Source organism: Sciurus carolinensis, chromosome 6 (genome assembly GCF_902686445.1).
Source record: "Sciurus carolinensis chromosome 6, mSciCar1.2, whole genome shotgun sequence".
Classification (NCBI taxonomy): Eukaryota; Metazoa; Chordata; class Mammalia; order Rodentia; family Sciuridae; genus Sciurus; species Sciurus carolinensis.
The window spans coordinates 68,590,188-68,611,070 of NC_062218.1; the positions used below are offsets into that span (position 1 = coordinate 68,590,188).

The 20,883-nt window shown below is 34.2% G+C and overlaps 1 protein-coding gene across 3 annotated transcripts in view; it reads left to right on the forward strand.

Moving 5' to 3' along the window:
• Positions 1-20,883, forward strand: part of Xrcc4 (X-ray repair cross complementing 4) — a 278,220-nt gene that overhangs the window by 99,497 nt on the left and 157,840 nt on the right. For all 3 annotated transcript variants that reach the window (XM_047556340.1, XM_047556341.1, XM_047556339.1), the window contains exon 4: positions 20,001-20,167. In XM_047556340.1, the coding sequence (XP_047412296.1) occupies positions 20,001-20,167 (167 nt within the window). The remainder of the gene's footprint in view (positions 1-20,000; positions 20,168-20,883) is intronic.

The window sequence follows — 20,883 nt, forward strand, 5'->3', positions numbered from 1 at the left end:
CTTTGATGTGTCTTCGCCTGGTTTGGGTATGACTGTGATATTAGCTTCATAGAATGATTCGGTAGGGTACCCTCCTTTTCTGTTTCCTGGAATACTTTGAGAAGTATTGGAATGAGTTCTTCTTTGAAGGTCTTGTAGAACTCAGCTGAGAATCTGTCTAGTCCTGGGCTTTACTTGGATGGTAGATTTTTAATGCCTTCTTCTATGTCATTGCTTGATATTGATCTGTTTAAATTGTGTATGTCCTCCTGGTTCAGTTTGGGAGGAACATATGTCTCTAGAAATTTGTCAATGTCTTCGGTAGTTTCTATTTTGTTGGAATCCAGATTTTCAAAGAAGCTTCTCATTATGTTCTGTATCTCAGTGGTCTGTTGTGATATTTCCTTTTGCATCATGTATTTTAGTAATTTGAGTCTTCTCTCTCCTTCTCTTTGTTAGTGTGGCTAAGGGTTTGTCTATTTTGTTTACTTTCTCCAAGAACCAACTTTTTGTTTTGTCAATTTTTTGAATAGTTTCATTTGTTTCAATTTCATTGATTTCAGTTCTGATTTTAATTATTTCCTGTCTTCTACTACTTTTGCTGTTATTCTGTTCTTCTTTTTCTAGGGCTTTGAGCTGTAATGTTAGGTCATTTAGTTGTTGACTTTTCATTCTTTTCTGGAATGCGCTCCATGCAATGAATTTTCCTCTTAGTACCACTTTCATAGTGTCCCAGAGATTTTGATATGTTGTATCATTGTTCTCATTGACCTCTAAGAATTTTTTAATCTCCTCCCTGATTTTTTCTGTTATTTATGTTTCATTCAATAGCATATTGTTTAGTCTCCAGGTGTTGGGGTAATTTCCCTTTTTTATTTTGTCATTGATTTCTACTCTCAGTCCATTATGATCTGATAGAACACAAGGCAGTATCTCTATTTGTTTGCATTTCCTAAGGGCTGCTTTGTGGCATAACATATGGTCTATTTTTGAGAAGGTTCCATGTGCTGCTGAGAAGAAAGTGAATTCGCTCATTGATGGATGGAATATTGTATAAATGTTTATTAAGTGTAGGTTATTGATTGTGTTATTGAGTTCTATGGTTTCTTTGGTTGGATTTTGTTTGGAAGATCTGTCTAGTGGTGACGGTGGTGCGTTAAAGTCACCCAGAATTATTGTGTTGTGGTCTATGTGATTCCTGAAATTGAGAAGGATTTATTTGATGTACAGGGATGCACCATTGTTTGGGGCATAAATATTTACTGTTGTTATGTCTTCCTGATTTATGGTTCCCTTAAGCAGTATGAAATGTCCTTCTTTATCTCTTCTGACTAACTTTGGCTTGAAGTCCACTTTATCTGATATAAGGATGGAAATCCCTGCTTTTTTACTGAGTCCATGTGCGTGGTAGGTTTTTTCCCATCCTTTCACCTTTAGTCTGTGGATGTCATTTTCTATGAGATGAGTCTCTTGCAGGCAGCATATTGTTGGGTCTTTCTTTTTAATCCATTCTGCCAGTCTATGTCTTTTGATTGATGAGTTTAGGCCATTAATGTTCAGGGTTATTATTGAGATATGATTTGTATTCCCAGTCATTTGGGCTTATTTTTGGTTTTTAACTTGGCTTGGTTTCTCCTTTGAGTGATTTTTCTCTAGGGTAGTTCCTCCCTTTGCTGACCTACATTGTTGTTTTTCATTTCCTCCTTATGGAAAAAATTTTAAATTTTGTTGACAACATTCTATAGTGCAGGCTTTCTATTTGTAAATTCTTTTAAATTTTTTTATCATGGAAGAATTTTATTTCATCTTCACATCTGAAGGTTAGTTTTGCTGGGTATAGGATTCTTGATTGGCAACCATGTTCTTTCAGAGCTTGAAATATGTTGTTCCAGGCCCTTCTAGCTTTTAGAGTCTGGGTTGAGAAGTTGACTGCTATCCGTATTGGTCTCCCCCTATATGTAATCTGATGCTTTTCTCTCGCGGCCTTCAAAATCCTATCTTTATTTTGGATGTTAGGCATTTTCATTATAATGTGCCTTGGTGTGGATCTGTTCTGATTCTGTGCATTTGGTGTTCTGTAAGCCTCTTGTATTTGGTTTTCCATTTCATTCTTCAGGTTTGGGAAATTTTCTGATATTATTTCATTGAATAGGTTGTTCATTCCTTTGGTTTGTATCTCTGTGCCTTCCTCAATCCCGATAATTCTTAAATTTGATCTTTTGTCCCATAGTTCTTGGAGATTCTGTTCATAATTTCTTATCATCTTCTCTGTGGGCAATTTTATTTTCAAGATTAAATATTTTGTCTTCATTGTCTGAGGTTCTGTCTTCCAAGTGGTCTAGTCTTTTGGTGATGCTTTCCATTGAGTTTTTTATTTGGTTTATAGTCTCCTTCATTTCAAGTATTTCTGTTTGTTTTTTTTTTTTTGATAATCTCTGTCTCTTTGTTGAAATGATCTTTTGCTTCCTGCACGTGCTCTTTCAGCTTATTGATATTATCATTCATTGCCTGCATTTGCTCTCTTATCTCATCCTTTGCTCTCTTTGATCATCCTTTGCTTCGTGAATCATCTTAATCATGTATAATCTGAAGTCCTTTTCTGACATTTCTTCTAACATACTGTCATTGGATTCTATTAATATAGAATCTAGATTTGTTTGGATCATTTTCTTCCCTTGTTTTTTCATGTTGTTCATATATCTTCCCCTCTAGCAGTGCAGATCTGGGGTATTGCAGATTTCCCCCTATAGGCTTATAGTGACCCTATTGGTTTCCAAAACCCTTTCTTTAAGGGAGAGATCAATATTAGCAGTGCCCAAATCAGACACTATGCAATCCTAGAACAAATAGCCCCAATGGGGACAATAACAAAATTGTCATAATAAACAAAATGAGTTCAAATATTATCTTCAGTAAAACAAACAGGTTTTCAATAAGGTCTGCAGTTTCTAATGGAGGACAAAGAGGATGAAGAGGGATGTAGAATGTGGCTGTTAATGGGATAAGAAAAGAATATACAGAAGTTCTAGAAAATAGAAAGGGTGAGAGTGTAATCAAAAGAGATCGGATGTTAGCCTGCAAAAAAGGGAGAAAGACTCTGAGGGAACAGGTAAACAAAAGGAAAAGAGAGCAAGAAAAGTAAAGAAATGAAAACTTAAATTTTTTTAAAAGAGGAGAAAAAAGAAAATCTACTGTATAACAGTCATATACTAATGAAACCTCCCAGTGTTCAGTAGCCTGATGCATGAAAGGTATCCGACAATGAGCTTCAAGCCTCCAGCAGGCGTCTCAGGATAGGATTTGCCCCACCCAAAGATCGGAGCTATGGCTTCCAGGATTATCCCAGATGGTCGCTCTGACTTCGAAATTTGTTGGCAAATGGGGAGCTGCAGCTCAGGGGTGGACGTGGTCAGCTGGAGGTCCTGGAGAAGGGATGCAGTTGGTCCGGCAGGGGTCCTGGAGTTCCAGTGTGTTTGGTGTGGTTGTGGGATCCTGGAGGCCGGGTGTAATCAGTCGGTCTGGGGTCCCGGTGATAGGGCGCAGTCAGTTGGTCTGGGGGTCCTGGCGGCAGGGAGCAGTCAGTAGATGTGAGGGCCCCAGCGGCAGGGATTGATCGGTTGGGCTGAGGTATCCTGGAGACGGGGCTCAGTCAGTCTGGCCAGGGGTCCTAAGGGTCCTGGCTGTTGTCTCAAAATGGTGTTAGCCACGTGTAATCAAACCTGTGACAGAGAACTTCCAGGCAGCAGCAGGCAGCTGGTCCTCCACTGGCGGTTGGCGATCAGTTTGCTGACTGTTTTTGGACGATCGGGAGGTGAACCTCAAGCGTTGGGTGATGGATAGGTGTAAGGCAGGCAACGGACAGGCAAGAGGCAGGCAAATGGCGGATGATAGATGCCTGACAGTGAGCAATCTGCTCTCAAAAAAGGCGTCTGTATGCTGGCAGACTGCAGGTCATCACAGCAGACAAATGGGTAAACACCAGGGGATCGATAAGCAGCAAAAACTGCCTCACCAAGAAACAAATATCCTCTGCTTGAAACCGGCGTTACAGATCGACAAGGAATGCAGCCTCCCTCTAGTCCACCAGCTTGGATCTCCCCCTCTTTTTATATTTTTAATTGCATTAATAGTTGCATAATAATTGGGTTTTTTAACTTATTCATGTATTGTGTAATTCATTCCATTTCAATCTCCAGAACTTTCTCTTTGAATGTGTTTGATTTGAACTTCTAAGTCATTCAGTCAAAGAGAAATTATCCTTTTAAACATTTTATCAGCTGTTAATTTTGTATTTAACATTGTTTCTCCATGTATTTGATTTTTTATATAATTCTGAGTCCCAGTAAATACTGTATTTTCAGAATGCCATCTTTTCTTCCATTGCTTCTTCATTTAAGTTTTGGAATTCATCCCTTAGTACCCCATTGAATGAATTATTACTACTATATTTCCAAAATACAATGACTGCTATATCATTTGAACATTTTCTTGGCAACGGGTACATGTTCTCATTTGAGATTGCTTTATTAAATACAGTTCACAGAAATGGAGGTTTAGTATGCCAGAACAATTGATTTCTTTTGGATACAGCTAAAACTAAGTTTTTAGTTTTAATATTTTCTAATAGCAAGGTGCTATTCTTTGTAAAATGAGTTATTTACATAGTTACCACCAAGCACTTGTTATTTCATGTGGTAGAGACATTATTTTATTGCAAGTAGTAGTTTTAGTGCTGTAATATTTCAACATTCTTGTCTAGCTACATTTATACTTTGGGCTATTAAATTTGAATATTCATGATTATGGTTTTATAATCATGGTTTGTATTAATTTTTCTGAAATGAATTTATTAACATCATCAGCCTTATAAAATACTACTGCTCTTTTTCTATTTATATAAAGCAGATATTCTGATTTATATTTTTATAATAGACTACCATGTATATAAATCATAGGAACTGAGAAAAAGAATGTTGAATTGAATTTCAAGTTTTCATACAGGATTCTACAAAAACTTACTGACTACATTTGATATACTCCTCATACTATTAATAGTCTGTAGTCTTAGATCCAGAACTCAAGATTTGAATTTATTACTATTTAGCTCCTGAGATATTTCTTTATTAACTGTTATGATTTAGATATTTTGTGTCTACCAAAAGTTCATGTGTGAGACAATGCAAGAAAGTTGGAGGTGAAATGATTGGGTTATGAGAGCCTTAACCTAATCATTGCAGTAATTCACTGATACGGATTAACTGGGTGGTAACTCTAGTCAGATAGGGTGTGGCTGAGGAGGTGGGTCACTGGGGGAATGCCTTGGGGATATATATTTTGTCAATGATGTGGGGAACCTCTCTTTCTGCTTTCTGGTGTGATGTTCTGAGCCACTTTTGGAGTCAACCAACCACCTATGGACCGAGACCTCTGAAACCTTGAGCCCCCAAATAATCTTTTCCTCCAATTGTTCCTGTCTGGTATTTTGGTATTTTGGCAAGAAAACTGACTAGAACACTAATATAACGCCAGAAACATTATAAAGTCCCAGTAAAAGTTACCTAGTAGCAGCAGCAGCAGTAGTAGTAAGTAGTAGTAGTAGAAAAACATCATGGTATAATTTTTAGACCTCCATTCTACTTCATTCCAATTAAAACTCCTTAGATTCAGACATTAAAATTAAAATGATAGTATTTGATCTCATCCCATAATAAAAATATTTGGAATAAACTAAAATATATATATAAAGTAACTACTTATGAATGAATAAGCATTATTCACATGTGAATAATATACGTAGATATTAGTAGACTTATGTAGATATTAGCAGACAAATATTATACTATTCTATTAGTAGTCTAAATTATTTTGACCATGGTAAATGCCACTAGTTGAAATTGGATTAATGCTTGCAGGATAGCCACCCCTGGTTTGTCTGTTGGCTAGTGTTATATTGTAATGTCTTAATCATTTTAAATCCTTTTCCAATGTTCCCTTAAGTATAATCTACTCACCCCTTTATTTAACCAACAATATATTTTGGGTGCTAAAGATATGTTGGTAATGAACTGAGACATCTCTCATGAGAATTTTTAATTGTGGTAATAAGACAGAGATTACATAAAGTAAAAAAATAATCAGGTTTGTTTTAGTTGGTAAGAAGTGTTAAGAGAAAAATAAGGCAAGAAGATTTGCTTTATAGTGCAGGATAGAAGGCTTCTTTGAGTTTTCCCAAGAGGAAAGATGGGGTAAATGGGTCTCACGTTCTAGGGACATTACTTATAACATGGTATCTTCTTTACTTGAACTAATTTGCAAAGACACCTGTATTTAGAAATGATTTTAAGATAAGAATAGGCATACAAAACACAGGGAAATTATTCTCAATATCAAGGTTAATAAAAGTGTAATATAATCTAGTTTCTAGACAAAATCATTAAACTATTCATTTAATATATTTAATATTATTAATTAATTAAAACAATGATGTTAGTAGATATGATATATAATGAAGATTTTACTGCAGTAAGTTACCTCCCCCATCCATTTCTTATTTATGCTACTGGATTTAAATATTCCCCCCAAAAGAGGGGCAAATAAGAAATTTGTGGAGTGTCTACATTCTAAGTTGATTGTTATCCTTTTATTTTGAAACAACCTTTAAGGTAGGTTCCAGTAAAAATAGCTTTATATAAAATAAATGACTTTAAAACAAAAGAGTGTAGTTAAGAAATAAACAAGAAAAAAAGTCTCAGAAATGCTTTTGTTTTAAAAAGTATAAACCTTAATCATGAACTTTTTACTACTCAAGGGAAGGACAATTCATCACATTGCTCTCAAAATCTATAAGTAGTAAAGCAATGAGATCTTTTCTGTTCATTTAACAACCTTTTTATTGATTTATTGATTTTATGGATTGATGACTTCTTTTTTTTTTTCTTTTTTTTCTTGTAAACAAATGGGGTACATGTTGTTTCTTTATTTGTACATGGAGTTAAGGCATACCATTTGTGTAATCATAAATTTACATAGGGTAATGTTGTTTGATTCATTCTGTTATTTTTTCCTTCTTCCCCACCCCTCCCACCCCTCTTTTCCCTCTATACAGTCCTCTCTTCCTCCATTCTTGCCACCCTCCCTAACCCTAACCCTAACCCTAACCCTAAACCTAATCCTAACACTAACCCCTCCCACCCCCCATTATGTGTCATCATCCGCTTATCAGCTAGATCATTCGTCCTTTGGTTGATGACTTCTTAAATGATACTGATCATGAGTCTCACCATATGACAGGCATTGAGCAACATAATGAACAATGTTTTACATAACAATCATGGAGTTGTCCCTTCAAATAGTTTTTCTTTATAGGGACACAGTGAAATGTGAGGATAAAAAATTCTGAAAGGGTCAGAGTGATGTGGTTTAAGTATACAACAGATTCTTTTAAAGCATGGTGAGGAAGCATGAGAAAAGAGCTTGAAGATGGGTTAAGGTGCAGGACTGCAGATATTTTGGACTTTGAAGAGGGAGTTGTAAAAGATGAAACTTGAGTGATGAGGAGGCTACAACCATAAAGGGGCCTTACCTTACAATCAATAATAAAACTTTAGAATCTTAAAGCAGAATTGACATAGTCAGATTTCCATTTTAAAAGATCACTCTAGTAAATGTGATGAATGAAACAAAGGACTAGAAAAAGCAGGAAGTGTAATTGAAAGGCCGTCACAGTAATCTAAATGACAGGTAATGGGAACTGAAACTAAAATAGGAATAATTGAGATAGAGATAAGAGGACAGGTGTATTTAGGATGTAGAATAGGCAAAAAAATAAATAAATAAAATAAAATCCTGGTGATTAGATGGGGTGATAAGGAAAAAGGAAAAAAAAAAAAAAACCTCAAAACCAAGGATGATTCTCTTGGTTTTAATTTGGGCTACTATGTGAGCAGAACTTTTGTTTATTAGAGATAAAGCAGGTTTGTGGGGCAAATGGATGTTTAGTTTTAGATATGGTAAATTTGAGTAGCCTTGTGAGACATTGAAATGGGTACATTTAGTACAAAGCTTAGTAAATAGGTTTGATACTCAGAAGACTGATGTGGACTAGAATAGGCTTAACCATAAGAGAGCTTGAAAGCACTCAGGGAGAGGATGTGGAGAAAGAAACAGAGTATGAGAATGCAGTCATTAAGGAACTGGCACAAAAATAGAGTCTACAAAGGACACTGATAAGGAGAATAAGGGATATAGGATTAAAACCAGACTGGCTTTGCTTCATAGAAGCCATGCTAGTTCAAATAAAAAGAAAACTGTGACATGTCCTTTGGTTTTGAAAATGAAAGTTTCTGATGCATGTGGTTGCAAGAATTTCAGTGCAGATTTTTGAGAGAAGGGGAAAAGGAAGGCAGTTTGAAGATGAAGGGAAATTTTTAAAATGTAAAACATTGGAATTAATTTAGATATTTAAAAAAAGCACAGTGAAGTATAAAAGTTTTCAAATGCTAGAGAAAGAATAATTGACTTCAAAGCTTTTTACATGCCTTTCACAAACTGGTCCTGGTTTGCTTTTTCAGGTGCATCATTAGCTACTTTCCATTTCAGTCACACATATATATGTGTATGTGTGTGTATATATGTGTGTGTATATATATGTATGTCTGTATTGTACAGGCATACACACATACTCACATTTTCTGGGGGGAGTACTGGGAATTGAACCCAGGGGCACTTTACCACTGAGCTGCATTCCCAGCCCATTTTATTTTTATCTTGAGACAAGGTCTTGCTAAGTTTCTGAGGCTGGCCTCAAACTTGTGATCCTCTTGCTTTAGCTTCCTGAGTCCCTGTGATTATAGGTGAGCACCACTGCTCCTGGTAGCCATATTTTTAAAAATGGCTCAGATGTGCCACATTCATGCTCACATTTGGGCCTTTGCATCTGTTACTTCCTTCTGCCCAAAGAACTTCTATATTCCTTATTCCCCTTGCATGACTTTCTCTTATTTTGCCATCAAGTCTTCATTTGGTGCCAGTTTACTGAACTGGAATAGATTCCTCTTCTGTACTACTATAGCACTCAGCATTTCCCCATCATAACATCATCATGCATTAAAGTAATTGCTGATTTAATTATCCACCTCTTCTTTAAGATGTTAAGTGTCATAAAGAAAGGAAATGTTTTTATATTTTTAAATTGCCTAGAATTTTTCTTCTAAAATGTCTTGCACATAGCATATTCTGAGTGAGATATTGAATGAAGATGGGAAAAATTGGAGTGGGATTCCTGAAGAATCAAAGAGAATTTTATTTAGTGTAAAGTTGGAAGAATTATTCTTCCATGTAATAAGAGCAGCTCTTTTCCTAAAATATTAGGCAAAAATGTAAAAGTCATGGAAGTCTATCCAGTTTTGTCTTTGAAAATGTTGATGATATGGTATGCCAAGGGAGTACAATATGGGGGCACAAGGTAACAGAAAATCACATGCAGGGGTTGTAGCTTACATGGGATCATGTGTTACCATCTCAATTTTTGAGCATCTGTTGTAGTTTCTTGTTTTGTTGCAGACTGACCTTGCTTTATTGTTCTCATGGTGAAAAAAAAAAAAAAGTGCCCATGGGCCCAGGAATAGAAGAGGGGATGCTGCTTACTGATATCTCTGAGAATTGCAATGTGACAATTCCAGGATACTAAAAGAAGTGGGGAGTTGATGCAAAATGTCATTGCTAGAGATAATGCTAATAAATGGTGAAAAAATAAATAAAACCTCTCCAAATCAGGAAGAAAATCTCATTTCTTCATCCTACTTTCTCATCTCCTTCTAGTATATTCTATTGCTAGAACTGCATTTTTCTCAAGTCCATATTTTATCATTTTATTTATATTGGAGAGTTAGTGATACTTGATATTTTTATAATTTTTTGAGGATCACTAGTTTGGAGAGTTTTAGCTTATGATAACTGATAATAGAGTTGTTGACACAAGTTTTTAATGGAAATTTTCTGTTGCTGTTTCATCAAATAGGTACAATTTAGTGCTTCCTTTTTTAAGGGGGGGTGAGAAATTTGCCTTAAGTATTTGCTATCTTCAGATACAGATACTTAAGGCAAAAGAATACAAACAACAATAAATGTTGGTGAGGATGTGGGGGAAAAGGTATACTCATACACTGCTGGTGGGACTGCAAATTGGTACTCTCACTTTTCCGGGTGAGAGTTATTAGCAACCTAATTGTTTCTAAACAGGGTAAACTGGTTTAAATTCAGAAAAAAGAATGATTATGACATTTTATACTATGTCCTATTAAGTTATATTTCCTACTTATTTCATAGCATGATATTTTGTCACATTATAACTTTTGTCCAGTGTTTGCTTGTTCACTGTTTCTGTGAGAAACAGAAACTACCTAACAGAAACAGTGATCCCAGCCCCAGTGAGATTTTTCTGTGTCATAGCCACTCTGGAATGCTGTGTTAAAGTAATCAACCATTTTTCAAAGGCAGATCAAATTCAGACTAAGTAGAACAGAACTTTTTGTGCCCTTAGGTGTTCCCCTGCCATTGTAGCTTATTTATAAAACCATTCATGAGCAGCTCCTAGATACTGTCCAAAACTTCATAGGACACATCAATACTTTGCAGAGGGACCCTACTATTGGGGGCTATGCCACGCGAACTGGCCCAAGATGGCGCCTGGCAGCCAGCCAGAAGCTGTTTTGATCACATTGAAGGTAAGCGTACACAGGTGTTCTCAAGTACTCCTGCTTGCGCCTGCTTGTGATTGGGCAGCTGGCTCCTCGCCTGATCTCAACTGGCGTGGCTCCGCCCTCTGCCTCTTGGAGGGAATATAAGCGGACAGTAGGTAGTAGAGAAAAGAGCAGCAGCAGGCAGAGAAAAGTGATAAGGAGTAAGGAGCGACAGTAAGAGGGGCAGCAGCAGGCAGAGAAAAGTGACAAGGAATAAGGAGCGACAGTAAGAGGAGCAGCTAGCAGAAAGAAACAGAGAAGCCATTAGCAGAAAGGAAGAAGAAGAAGCAGCAAGCAGATAGAAACAGCGAGTAGGGGCAGCGGTGGAAGGCAGATCGCAGAGTGGAGAGCGGAGAACTGAGAACACATCTTTAGGTTGCAGATCACAGATTGCAGTATGTGGGACACATCCCTAAAGCACCTTAGGTAGACGGACCCTTAGTTCACAGGATTCAGGACGCACCTTTAAGAAGCAGCAGCAAAACTGAGAAGACATGGATTTCTGAAAGTGCAGTCTCTCTCTCTCTTAAGCAAAGTCTTTCTCTCCAATATGCAAAGCCTCTCTCTCTCTCTCCTCTTAAAGCAAGCAAACCTCAGATCCTCTATCCTCTATACCCGCGCAAAGTGTTGCTGCAGGCGGTGACAAATTGCCATGGGCGGCGACACCCTACTAAAAATAGATGTTAATATTGGGATTCTAAAATAGAGATGTCTATTGTACCCATGTACCATACAAAACCAATGTGTCAAAAATAATAATAAATACTGAGTTAGCAATTGCATTCATATTTCTGTTTAAAGATTTTTTTGGTAATGGTATCATCTGTAGGATAGAGAGGCAACTTCAAAGATAAGCAATGGGAACCTTAACCAAGGAAATTAAAATAATCATTAATTAGATTAAAGCACACAATGGTTCTAAATGGAAGAGAATCAGAATATGGTTGACCTTCTATATCCACGGGTTCCACATCTGCAGATTCCACTAGGATTGAAAATATTTGAAAAAAATTTTATATATACTGGACATGTGCAAACGTTTTTCATTATCATTATTCCCTAAGTAGTACAGTAAAATTACTTACATAACATTGACATTGTATTAGATATTATAAGTGATCTAGGGGTGATATAAGTATGCAGGAGGATGTATGTAGGTTATATGCAAATAGCATGCTGTTTTTATATAAGGGACTTGAACATATGCAGAGTTCGGTATCCAAAGGAAATTATGGAACCAGTGCCCCATGGCGTGCAAAGCACACACACACACACACACACACACGTATACACACGTTTGTTTATATATATATATATATATATATATATATATAAACGTTTGTTTATATATGTTTATATATATATAAACGTTTATATATATATGTTTATATATATGTTTATAAATGTTTATAAACGTTTGTTTATATATATATATATATACACACACACACACACACACCATTTTTTTTATCCATTCATCTGTTGAAGCGTACCTAGGTTGGTTCCATAGTTTAGCTATTGTGAATTAAGCTGCTAAACATTGATATGGCTGCATCACTGTAGTATGCTGATTTGAAATCTTTTGGGTATAAACTGAGGAGTGGGATAACTGGGTCAAATGGTAGTTCCATTCCAAGTTTTCTGAGGAATCTCCATACCACTTTCCATGGTGGTAGCACCAATTTGCAGTCCTACCAGCGGTGTATGAGTATACCTTTTCCCCCACATCCTCACCAACATTTATTGTTGTTTGTATTCTTGATAATTGCCATTCTGACTGGAGTGAGATAAAATCTTAGAGTACTTTTGATTTACATTTCTGTAATTACTAAAGATGTTGAATTTTTCATATTTTTGTTGATTGATCATATTTATTCTTCCGTGAAGTATCTGTTCAGTTCTTTAGCCCATTTATTGATTGGGTTATTTGTTTTTTTGGTATCAAGTTTTTTGAGTTCTTTATATATCCTGGAGATTAATGCTCTGAGGTGCATGTGGTAAAGATTTTCTCCCATTCTGTAGACTCTCTCTTCATGTTATTGAGTGTTTCCTTTGCTGTGAAGAAGCTTTTTAGTTTGAATTCATCCCATTTATTGATTTTACTTTTTGTGCTTTTTGTTAAGGAAGTCAGATTCTAAACCACATGTTGAAAATTTGGGCCTATTTTTTCTTCTGTTAGGCGCAGGGTCTCTATTCTAGTGCCTAAGTCTTTGATCCACTTTGAGTTGAGTTCGTGCAGGGTGAGAGATAGGGTTTTAATTTACTTTTGTTACATGTGGATTTTGGGGGGGCTATTACTAACCCTACTACAAATACTGATTCAAGTCTATTTCAGTTGTTATGACATCTTTTAGAAGTTACAAATGACAGGAGTTCACTATACAAAGATCTTAGTATATATAATTAATTCAGAATAGTTTAATAATTGTTATTTTATAATTAGCTAAGATAATACCATTTAGTTGCTTCCATTTTACATAACTTAAATAGATGGTATAGTATGGCTACTACGTTACTTTCTCTTCTGCTAGGAAGTGGAAGAGTGACTTACCACTTAAAAAGATTATTTTTAAACTATTTGATAATTTATATGATATATTAAGAAAGTAGTAAGTTGACCAGTTTTATGTTTATTCTATTTATATCTGATAAATACACTGCATTTGATCTTATACATTGCTCCCCTCAGAAGAAATTATTTTACATAATTCAACTTGATTTCCTGTGTTACTTGATTTTTGCCACTATGTGCTACAATATTTCTATATATGCCAGGAGTGGATAAAATCTTCTGCATTATAAACTACAGTGGATAGACTGCTTTTTTCAGTTTCCCCATACTTAAATAAACCTTGTTTTGATTCAAGAAAATTGAAAAGCACATCCTGAAAAAAGTGATATCCTATATTATCATTACTTACCTAGAAGTAATATCAAGATACATTATCCCTTCTTTTCCTTTAATTCTACATCATTTCCCAAGGCATTAATGAAGATTGGTTCTGTAAGGTACTACTTTGATAATGTACCAAAACTAAAAACTTTCAATTGATGTGTTCTGTGTAGAACATCAAATCACACCTTGATAATCCTCCTCTCCCTAAAAACACTTCGGATAGCCACAAACTCTTCCCCAGTAATTAGTTAGGGTATTTATAGTATGCATTTTATATACTTTACCCATACTGCCTGTTTTCTTTTCTATGCATGGCCACTCCAATCAGTGTAAAAACTGAATACATAGCTTTCTACAATTCTTTAAAAAATTTTTTCTCTAGCCTTTAGTAAACCTACATATAACCACAGTTTAAAGTGCTATTGAGAAGTTTTAACTATGCCCTTGTAAAAATTAATTAATGAATAAAACTAATGAATAAAATACATTTGAATTTTGTTTTTGTTTTGTTTTATTTTTGGTTTTGGGGATGGAATCCAGGGCCTTGCACATGCTAGGCAAGAGCTCTACCACTGAGGTACATCCTCATCCTTTGCCTTATATCTTTGCCTTATATACTTTGCCTTAAAGTATTTCATATTTGTATTCACATAATCACTGTCCAGATTATTCTCTTTACCAACCCATTGTAATTATATTCCTTTTTTAATTAGGATCATCTTAAAAAACAAATTATATAATCTTTTTCACACACCTAATATGTCCAGAACTGGACAAGATACTTTGGTGACTCTGGAAGAAATACAGAATGTGGTCCCTGATCTCAAAAAGCTTGAAGTGTAAAGGCAAGGACTGCATTTCTTAAATAACAAGGTAAAAATATAAGCAAAATGAAACTGAGTGATAAGTTGTATGAAACCAAAGTATTAAGAATAGAAAGGTAAAAATGTAAGTTAAATTTCTTTTGAAGAATTGATCTGAGATTTGAGGTGATATGGTAAGTGGGTGTGACAATCTTGACTTGAAGGATTGGCAGATGGATAGATACACAAAATAAATAAGACCTTGACTGAAAAACCTGGGTAAATTTTTTGAAATTGAGAATTTCTAATGCAAATTACATTAAAAATGCTAAAATTATTGACTAACATGAACTATTAATAGCCAACTAGTGCAAATCACTGTGATGATCATTAACATTTAAAGAGCTAATTTTCTTGAAACTTTTTATACAGAGAAATGAAGACATCTTAAGATTTTAGATTATGGAGAGAATGAGATGCTTAGCAGATTTCTGTATTCTTTGAATTCTCATTAAGATTGACTACAAATGGAAAGTTTATTTTGTCAACATGTCTCTACAAAAGGAGACATGCTTTCACAATATCTTTAATTTGTGATTTCTGACTCTGGGTCCGTAATTTGAAATCACTTTTTTATTATTTAAATGATATAATTTATAGGTAAAGAAAAGCTATGCTAAGGCTTTATGTGTCAAACAAGAAACTAGAGTGAAAACCTAAAACTTTGTACAATACAGTATAACTTTTGTGCTAATTTCCTGGTTTTAAAAAATGATGCAGAAGTAGCCACTTTTTCATTGTGAAAGAGCAATATAAAGATGAGCTCATTCAACATTTTCTTAGGATTCTCCATACTGTTTTCCAGAGCGGCTGCACCAATTTGTAACTCTACCAGCAATGTAAAAGTGTGCCTTTTTCCCCACATCCATGCCAACATCTATTATTGTTTGTGTTTTTGATAATGGCCATTCTAATTGGAGTGAGATGAAATCTTAGAGTTGTTTTAATTTGCATTTCTCTAATTATTAGAGATGTTGAACACTTTTTCATATATATATTAATCACCTGTGTGTTTTCTTCTGTAAAGTATCTGTGCAGTTCGTTGGCCCATTTATTGATTGGGTTCTTTGTATTTTTGTTGTAAAGTTTTGTAAGTTCTTTATAATTTTGGAGATTAGTGCTCTATCTGAAGTGCATGTGGAAAAGATTTTCTCCCACTCTGTAGGCTCTCTTTTTCACATTCTTGATTGTATTCTTTGCTGAGAAAAGCTTTTTAATTTGAGTCCATCCCATTTATTGATTCTTGCTTTGATTTCTTGTACTTTGGTAGTCTTATTGAGGAATTCTGATCCTAAGCCAACATGATGAAGATTCAGGCCTACTTTGTCTTCTTTTAGGTGCAAGGTCTCTGGTCTAATTCCTATGTCTTTGATCCATTTTGAGTTGAGTTTTGTGCAGGGTGAAAGGTAGAGGTTTAATTTCATTTTACTGCATATGGATTTCCAGTTCTGCCAGCACCATTTGTTGAACAGGCTATTTTTTCTCCATTATATGTTTTTGGCTCCTTTGTCTTTGGAATGGACCCACCTTTTGACCCAGTTATTCCACTCCTCGGTTTATACCCAAAGGACCTAAAATCAGCAAACTACACTAACACAGCCACATCAATGTTTATAGCAGCTCAGTTCACAATAGCTAGATTGTGGAACCAACCTATATGCCCTTCAACAGATGAATGGATAAAGAAACTCTGGTATATATACATGATGGAATACTATTTAGCCATAAAGAATAATAATATTATGGCATTTGTAAATAAATGGATGGAATTGGAGAATATCATGCTAAGTGAAATAAGCCAAACCCAAAAAATCAAAGGCCGAATGTTTTCCCTGATAAGTGGAGGATGATATGTAATGGGGGTGGGGGTGGGGAATGAGAGAATAATGGGGGAACTTTAGAATATGTAGAAGAAAATGAGAGGGAGGGGGGTATGAAAATGGTGGAATGAGACAGACATCATTACCCTATGTACATGTATGATTACATGAATGGTATGAATCTACATTGTGTACAACCATAGAAACAAAATTATGTCCCCCATTTGTGTACAATGAATCAATGCAGTCTGTAAAAAATTAAAAGCTAAATAAAAATAATAATAAAAAGGAAAAAATAAAGGTCTTAAGATCAGGAAAAAAAAAGATGAGCTCAATGTAGAGCTAGAGCAGAGAAATATTTTATATTCCTCAGTTCATTAGGCTTGAGATGAGGCCTTTATTGAAGTTCAGTGCATGCAGGCGTGTAGCCCCTTCTATCTGTAATAGCTTGGATAGGCTGGAACAGCAGTCATGAAGAGAGAAGATCACTTTCAAACCTGGCTCTGACTGTGTGCAGTACAAGCAGAATTCTCTGGGAGACAGTTGCTTTCTCATTCATTTGAGAATTTAAAAAGAAAAAAACAAAAAGAAAAGAAAGGAAGAAGAAAAAAGAAAAAAGAAGGAAAAAAGGAAAAGTGAATCTGGATATTTCAAGTAAAATCCTTTTCTTGAATTGAGTTTCTAGATACTTCCTTATTATGATTTGACAGAAACAAATGTTCATACCTGTTAAAGTGCCAGAGAATGGTAAATAACATTAGAAAATCAATACAAAAAAAGTTTCATACTCTTAAGAAGAAATGATATTTAAAGTTTTTTTTTTTTTTTTTTTTAAATAATGAATAGCTAAGAAAAAAGAGTTAAAATTTCTCTTCTGGAATTTTGAATAAATTTTTGAGTGATAGTTTGACAGCAGTTGTTATTAATGATAAAGAATTAGTCCTTGTTATCTAAGATAAAAATGTAGAGTGCTATACTTCTGTTTATATCTGCATTTGTATTTTACAGATTGCTTTGTTCAACATTGAATGTGGATAAATTATTTATCCATTTGGCATTTTGAAGTTTTCAAAAACTCTTTTCTAAAAATGCCCATTTTTGTCACAGCTGCCTTACAATTTTGATAAGAGAATTCTAGATAAATTTGTAGGTTTGTGTTATACTCATAATATAAGCTGTTGTCTAAAAATAAAATGAGCTTAATTTTTCCAGTTTACCTTAGCTGAGAAAAGTAATATTCTACAGATGTCTTTGCCTTTAGCTGTGTGTTTGTGTGTGTACACTCAGAGAAACATAATAAGGTAAATTCTCAAATTTACTTTCATATTCTATATATATATATGTATTTTTTTTCAGTGCTTGTGATCAAACCCAGCAGCACATCTTGCATGCTAGGCAAGTAATCTACCCCTGAGCTACATCCCTAACCCTCTCAATATATATTCTTAGCTGGGTGCAGTAACAAACACCTGTAATCCCAGTGATTCCAGAGGCTGAGGCAGAAGCTACCCAAATTCTAGTCCAGCCTTGGCAATTTAGTGACACCCTGTCTCAAAATAAAATAAAAAAGGGTGGAGATGTAACTCAGATCCAATGCACTTCTGGGTTTGATCCCTAGGACCACACACAAATGCAAGAATCAGGTTATATATTCTTTATATAAATGATACTTTTTTATTTAAATTTATACTTCCTAAATGGACTCATGTTTCATTACATGAGAAAGTTGCAAATGTTCTTGGCCATTTGATTATAAGTTTGAGAGAAAAAATAAATCAGGTATAAAAAATAGTCTGAATATCAACTGAATACATTTTTAGAATTTTTCCATGTCTTTGTTTTTTTGTTTTGTTAAATATTTCTCAAATCTTAATTTAGGCCAAATACATGAGTCTGATACAAATGGGTTCACTTGTTGAAATAAAGGAATTTTTTTTTTCTTTATGTGATTCACCTTCTTCTGTTAAGAGACAGAAAGCGGTGAGATAAAACAAATTAAAGGGATCAAAAGACTTGATGACCCACTTGCTTGGGTTAATAACAAATGCACATATACAAATAATACATGATTTCTTTATGGCTAGGTCAGTAATAGTCAACCCTCTAAAAGACTCTAAAATTCATTTATGTTATTAAAATGTAAATATTTGTTGTTTTGTTTTATATTTTATATGAGTATAAATAAATCCTTCTCAATACATGGGAATCAATATTTAGCCTTTTGACAGGGTTTGTATAATGTGAAATAATCTACCTATATTTTGTATCTGAATATTTAAAAATAAACTAGCAAACTTGATTTATCCAGAAAATGTATATCTGGGCTATACATTCAAATATTATTACAAGGAAGGAATTAACTGAAATCATGTAAAATGCCACTCAGAGAGCAAACACTGAATTTCTATTTTAGTGACTTCTAGTTTTATTTGTAAATAGATTTATATCTTAGAACTCTCAACCACTGTTAATCTGTATCTAACTTATAGAAATAGTCTTTAAAAGTGACACATTTTGGAAATGTACTCCTTAGATAAATGGCATAATAGGAATCAGTGATCTAGGAGGCAATACAAAAACAAAGCACCCAAGCAAAACCAAAAAACCCTTGGTTTTACTCTTCTACTGCTTATTCAGTGGTGTTAGAATCTTTCTTTGGATTTATTTATGTGTTTTTAACCTAGTTCTTCCCCTTGCTGTGTCTAGATATGATACCCTCTTGCTTCAGGAAATATAATAACATAGCACAGTAGAATCTTGACTCTGCCCCTTTAATAGGTGGAATAGCTACTCTGAATCTTATTTACTAATTTATAACATGAGTATAATGATAGTTTCTTTTTGTTGAAGATGAGTTTATGTTTGTACTTGTTAGAGTTTTACTTCACAAGATGTGATAACTACATGTAATAATTATTATGTTACAATCATTCTAATTGTATTATTGAAGGTAATTATTGCTATATCATTGTTTTAGTATTATTATCAGTCAAATGGATAATGCCTTTGTTTCCTTTAGAATTTCATAATTATGATAAAAACTGCATTATACTATTTTATTTAAAGTGCATCCTAGTAGGGGAATTGTGACTTTTTGGGGGGGAGGAATCATGATTTTTTGAGTTTTACCTTCATGCAAAAATATTCAAGCTTTACACTTACCAATATTGAAAATTTATAGTAATAAATTATAGTCTTTAGACAAAGAATAATTACCATGTGCTGTCCCCAAGTTTGTAAGTTTCCTAAAACTCATAACTATTGCTGATATTTTGATATTTTTTAGTAATAGGTTATATGCCAATTATTCCATTTTACCATTTATTTAACTGAATCTGGAGTTTAAAAAATCCTCATATATAATTCCTTTTCTTATTCTGAGCAGAATGACTTAAAATTAGGCTTTAACAAACAGATGGTATAGTATGGCTATTGGTATTTACATTACTTTCTCTTCTGTTAGGAAGTGGGAGAGTGACTTACCACTTAAAAAGATTATTTTTAGACTATTTGATAATTTATATGATAAATTAGTAAGAAAGTAGTAAGTTGCCCGGTTTTATGTTCATTCTATTTATATCTGATAAATACACTGCATTTGATCTTATACATTTCCCCCCTCAGAAGAAATTATGTATTTTAAAACAGAACTGTTCAGGCTTGATATTATCCCCAAACTAATCATGTTCTCCTCTCATTTTAGTTCAGACTTGGATCCTTTAATCTAGAGAAAGTTGCAAGCCCAGCTGAGGTCATTAGAGAACTTATCTGTTACTGCCTGGACACCATTGCTGAAAACCAAGCCAAAAATGAGCACCTGCAGAAAGAAAATGAAAGGCTTCTGAGAGATTGGAATGATGTTCAAGGACGGTGTGTATGCACTATGCTTGCATTATAAAAATTTGAGTTTCTTTATATTATCATAGGTTTAAGTAATGATTTATAAATTTATAATATATGTAAACTATCCTATATTTAAAATAAAATCTGTCATTTATTATTAGCTTTACTTAATAATATTAAACCAAGGTATTACTTACTATTATGCATTTTAGGTACATAAGAACAATTTTAGGTCATTTAATATTTGTTAGCACCACAAAATTTATAAAAAATAAGAAGTAATTGAACATTGATGATTGGAAGTCATTATTGAAATATTGTTTAAAAATATATAGGTAGTTGGGGCTGGGGTTGTGGCTCAGTGGTGGAGTGCTTGCCTAGCATGTGTGAGGCACTGGGTTCGAGTCTCAGCACCACATATAAATTAATGAATAAAATTTAAGTTAATGAATAAAATAAAGGTCCATCAACACTAAAAAATTTTTTTAAAAATTTAGGTAGTGAGGCTGATGCATAACTCCATGGTAGAGTATGTGCTTAAACATGTATGAAGCCATGGGTTCAATTCCTAGTACCCTCAAAAAATACTAATGCATATTTATAAGAAAAAATTAGTCCAGTTTAATTTATAGGATTAAAAATGAATAAAAGATCTGAAATATAAGTAAGGACTGTCAGTTCTGTATTTGGAATTAATAAATGGTAACTATTTTAAATGATGTGTGTTTTAACTCCTAAGAGAG